Here is a 5,598-nt window from a genome sequence, read left to right as displayed (position 1 = left end):
AGAAAAAAATCCATGTTGAATGCCATACAGCAAGAGCACAATAATCTAAGAAGCATTATGATTTAATAGTGAAAAATCTGACAGTTAACAGAAAAATATCTGGAGATACCACTTGTGCATAAGGAAAAGAGAAATTGTATTTTGTTAATGAACAAAAATGTATTTTGCTAATCAGTTTGGCTTTTAGATTTACACAACTGGTGACAAGTCAAACAAGGCACAGACTAGGGCTTGGAATCCCCCTCCCCCCCTCTTTTTTTTTTTTTTTTAAGTCCACTCCATTTAAACAGAACAGCCACCTGTAGATTTAAGAAAGTGGACAGTATGCACCACATAAGCTTTTATCCTGCTGTGCTGAAGATTCCATTAGCTGGACTCCCTGCTTCTCCACACTTTTATCCCAAAGACCTGGTGTCTGCAGAATCTTTATGACTAGTTCCTCAAAGGCATGCTGCACTCCATCCTGTGTCTTGGCACTGGTCTCTGGTGGATGGGGAAGCGGGGGGTAAAAAAAAAAAATTTCTCTTATTTGCAAGGAGTATTCTACTTTGTGAGAAGCTCTTTTGGGATCACAGAGAAGATACAATTTTTTTCAATGAGTGAACCTCCTTTCCCTTCTCCCCTTAAAGGCACACTTAAGTTGAATATGATAAACAGAAATGCATCCTAGTCTGAAGCATCTCATTTTTCCATCTAAACAAATTCCACAGCTCCCCATTCTCTCCATAATGGAGAAACAGAAATTGTTCTCAAGTTGTGACAGTAAATCTGCAAGACAATTATTCCATAACTAAGCTGGGAAACAAAGAATGCAGAGGGAATTACATGTTTTCCCATATGCATTTGTTCCAGTTCCTTCTGGAAATCTTTTCAAGAAGCTTCACTTAAAAAGTACTTTTTAAAAAAAAAAAAACCACCACAATTTGTTTCCCATCTTTGTATCTTCACATTGGACATTTTATTGCTGGTCTAAGAATATTGTCTTTTATGTAGCTGCAACAGAAACTTGGAAACGAAAGATAGATTACCCATGGTCCTTGCTGACATCAGTTGGGGAAAAATTCCAGTCTTCTGGGCTCTGAATTAAATATTGCTAGCTTCAAGAGAATAAAAAATTCATGCCTACATAGTATATGAAGAAAATCTCTTTCAGAGAAAAGTACTTCCAATTGTAGTCAACGCATCTCTGGAAAAAGTTAAAACCTACATTCATGCATACGAACTAACGCAGCAGAAGGAACCCCTATTAATTAGGTACTAAAAAAAGTAAATCAACCTATCAATCTGAAACAATTGTACACTTCACTCTTGCTTAGCAATATCAAAATAAACATATGAATACACAAGTTTTTGGCAGAGTTACATACCTATAAAAAGCAGTGAGCGTTTCCTAGCAAACTGGAGTCCTTCTCTTCTTTCTACTTCACGATCAGGCTGCAGAGACAAATGAAGAACATGACTAAAATAAGCTACACTTGTCACTTTTAGGAAGTCCCTGGAAAAGCACCACTGCAGAAGTAAAGTTTTGCTGAAAAGAAAAAAGTCTGTAAAACCATGTATTAATTAGCAACTGGATTTGCCCACTCTACAGACAGTTTACTGCTAAGCAGGCTGTTAGAGGGTCAAATTGAACAGAAGCAACATCAAATCAGTAAGAAATGAGTATGTTACTACCTTCTGAATCAACTAGGAGCAAGATACATGGCAGAAAGGAGGCTTCAGTGGTCAAATAGCTGAAAAGGCATATCAAAAGATCTGAAAATTGACAGATTTGGAAGGGGGCAGAAAAGAACCTAGTTCAGGATAGCCACACTGGAAACCTCTTGTAGTAAAGCTAGAGTGAAACATCCCACTATGCAACAGGCATCTAAGACATGTCAAAACACCCCAGAAACATACAGCAACCAGTGTACCTCACACCTGCACACATGCATACTCTGTAGCCATCTGAAAGGCTGAATTGTCCTCCCTCACCACCTGTCCAATACAGTCTGCTCAAAAAGAAAGCAGCAGTTGTGCTGCAGTTAACTTCAATGGTATAGAGCAGTTTTTAGGCAGAACTTCTCACTATCTTAAGAGAATCTCTCTAATCAATGGCATCTCTACAGCAGAGTTTCCATTAAAGTCTTTAACAAGATCTGCTTCTAAAATAAACTGACCTTATCAGTTTTATTGCCAACTAACATCTTCACAGTGTTGCTTCTGGTGGTATACATTTCCAACTCATTCAGCCAGCTTTCTAGTCCTGTGAAAGTGTCTTTTCTTGTAACATCATACACTGGTAACAGAAGAAAAGGAGCTTAACAGCTGTAGAGTCAAACATTTACATCATTATGACAGAACTTAGTCCCTATTAGCTAACTACTGCCCCCCCCAAAAAGCAGTATTAGGGAATTACAGAAAGATGTATCAACCATATCCTCTTCTCAGAGTTGGAACACACTGTTTGTGCTCACCCAAAGTCACTAGGGATTACAAAACATAAGCATCTCTGCAATAGATCTGTGACTGGAAATTAGACTTACCAGTTGAAATCTTATACCTGTTACTAGTTCTGAATTGGGCCACACAGAATATTTTAAATAGGTATTTTGTCACCTCATTTAATGTAAAACTACAAGCACTACTGCTAAAAAACAGAGATTCTGAGTAAAAAGTGATTTTTGGTCACTGGTAACTTCGTAACTGCATTCACTTACTCAGTAAGGTTTAAAAAGCTGCATCATAGTCAGAATATTTTGTACAGCAAGGCATTGAGCCTTCATAAACTCCAAGAATAAGAATCCCTTCGTTTTCTAATTGGTGTTGTCAGGCAGAAAGGGACTAGCCATCCATTACTTCTGCTACAAACCTTATGTCTTACAGTAATCATATTAATAGTTTCTGGGGAAAAAAAGTAAGAACATCAGGGGTGGGGGGGAACCAACACAAAACCCAATTTGCCTTATTACCAGAAACTCACCAAAGTAATAACCACAAAGCTAATAATTCATCCACTCAACAGCTTGCAATGTGACATTTCTGTATTTTCAATTTAAAATATTTTGAAGAAGCATTATTTCCCGCCAGTGGTTTTGCATACTCAGTGTTTGAACTAATGGTGCAGTAATGTTGTAAAAACCCTAATCGTTCTTCAGATTCTCTCAGGCAACCTCCTTTTGTAAAGACATGCACATTCAGGTAGTAATAAAGACCACACTTTTTGTAATCACATTTTTCTTGCATATACCTCCTACCTAAAACAACCCCTTGAGCTCCTCGGTAATAACTGGGAGTCAGTGTTCTAAAGCGCTCCTGTCCTGCTGTGTCCTACAGAGGGAAGAAAAAGAAGAAAAAAAAAAAAACACAAAACACACCACACAACACATAAACACATAAACCACATACACACACAATCAAATATACTTAGAAAAAAAAAAAAGGTATTTTAAACTACACAAGATAAACAAAGCGAAATTTTTCCTGACCGGTAAGGGTATGTGAAACTGTAAGACAACAGAATGAGGGAAGCAGTCAGAAAATATTAGCAGCAACAACAGAAAACGGATGACAGGTAGAAAAGCATGGAGAGGACTTGGTTGAAGTTTAAAGTGATCACAGACACCTGTAACATGAGACAAGAAGAAAGTCAATGGGACTCAAGAGAAATAAAAAGGCTATTGCTGCAAGCCAAGCAGCTAGGCTTAATCAGTTAACCATCAGCTGAACTGAATGAGGTGAGGAATAACTGGTTTTCCAGTGAGAACCGCTGCAGGAAAGGAGACATAGTGGTTCCAAAAATCTCCCTTTGCTCCTCCACAGCAGGAAAGGAGAATCCCATTAGAAAGAACTACTTAAGTTTGCTAAAACTCTAAGCAGATTAAAAAAACTCCAAAACTTAAAATCAGTCGTTTCATTCAATTATTACTGCAGTATGTCACACTTGTTCTCACAAATCTTCCAAATAGCTCCTAAGTGTAACACAAAATTCAAAAACCCTCAGACCAAACAATAAGGAGGCAAAAGAATTACACACATGTGATTTTTAATCAAAAATTTTATTTAAATTTATGTATGGATTACAATGCACAGACAGCTATATTGTAATTTATTTCTCTGTTAAAAAAAACTAAAATTGGCAATATATTTACTTAATTTGGGTTACCAAGAAGATTGTAGTCAGGCATCTATGCACACAGGGACACTAAAGCAGAATCCTCTTTTTGACTTTGATGCACTGTACATGCATTAAAGTTTTTATTTAACATTCTACAACTGCACTGTTTCTGCCCCCTAATTAGCAGTTTCTCCTGATGCTGTTACAGACTGCTGCAAAACTGCTTTTTCCAGCTATACAACTCGTGCAAGTTCTGGCCTTGCTTTTGATTTCACAGCAAGGAGACACACCCCTGTGTGACTGTTAGGGCAAAGGTATCTTGGTTATTCTCAGCAAAGCTTCTGCTTTGTGTGCAGCATGTTCAGAATACAGCCAATATATATGCTCACTGGCTAAAGCAAGTGTGACTATCACTCTTGCTCTGCATTCTGTACACAAAGTGTGCATGAAAACTAGAAAGTAATTCAAATTTTGGCATTTATATTACTTTTGTTAATACCAGTTAACAAAATGTGCCCAAGGCACATTTGTGCTCTCTTTCCAATAGACCCAGTCACTTAGTTGATAATGGTGTGTCCTTTCTCAAATACCTATGACTATACACATAAAATCTCTTCCTCCTAAGGCTCTTTCATTCCATTTAGGAGAATAAATGCGATGCTTTAATATTATAAGTAATCCTGATCACACAACTGCAATCTGATTTCCCAGTTTACATACGGTGGAGATATAGCATCAGGCAGCTCAGGACAAATACTCAAGTCTCCCAGTAAATCTGAATCAACTTTTAAATAGTTCAGGAGCAAGTACATTTTTTTTCCCCATGATTTTAACCAAAAATAAACCATCTGGGCTGTTTTTGTTACAGTATACACACAGAGTTGCTGCACAGCCCCTGCAGAAAATCATGCAACTCATCACCCAGAACATAATTTTTCTGCAGTTTACTCAACTTAAGTGCTGTCTGACCTGGGAGCACTTCTAGGTCACACAGGCATGAAATGCCTGCTTTTCTTGCAAGGCCACATCTTCACAAGTCTAACACTTCACAGAGAGTTTGAGAAACCCAGTTGTATAAGTGCAGAAAAGAGCAATCAAAATCTGTACTAGAGTTGAAGGAAGTCCCAAACCTAGAGCAATGAAGCATTTATCAGTGTACTGAAAGAACCTTGTCTGCAACTACTGTTGTACAATCATGACAGACACCGTTCTACGTGCATTTGCATCATAAGTACACAATCTCAACACGTAGAACACTTGGGGTGGCAGGCAGGAAGAGGGGAAAAAAAACCAAACAAAACAAACCCACAAACGAAGCTCTTGAAGTTTTCACATCTATCGAGAACAAAACCTACCCATATTGCAAGCTGTACTGCATGGCCGTCTACCACCATTTTCTTCACTTTAAAATCAACGCCTAAGACGTAAGAAGGGAAGCCTTGTCAGAACGAACTGGCGAATGCTCACCCTCGCAGCCGGCTCCCCCCCACCTCCCCCAGCAG

General features: G+C 38.3%; 1 protein-coding gene across 1 annotated transcript; it reads right to left on the bottom strand.

The window, feature by feature from the left end:
* Window positions 1–307: 307 nt before the first annotated feature.
* LOC104164537 (ras-related protein Rab-18-B-like) lies at window positions 308–5,511 on the bottom strand. The gene is made up of 5 exons (XM_009703892.1): window positions 5,452–5,511; window positions 3,237–3,309; window positions 2,160–2,278; window positions 1,368–1,434; window positions 308–483 (listed from the first exon to the last, which is right to left on the bottom strand). Exons 1-5 carry the CDS (start codon window positions 5,488–5,490, stop codon window positions 308–310), a joined length of 474 nt encoding a protein of 157 aa, XP_009702194.1. The 5' UTR covers window positions 5,491–5,511.
* Window positions 5,512–5,598: the final 87 nt, after the last annotated feature.

Source organism: Cariama cristata, unplaced genomic scaffold (assembly GCF_000690535.1).
Source record: "Cariama cristata isolate BGI_N322 unplaced genomic scaffold, ASM69053v1 scaffold39790, whole genome shotgun sequence".
In the NCBI taxonomy this organism is placed as follows: Eukaryota; Metazoa; Chordata; class Aves; order Cariamiformes; family Cariamidae; genus Cariama; species Cariama cristata.
Note: the sequence above shows the minus strand (reverse complement) of the source record. Positions and strands in the feature narration are given on the sequence as shown.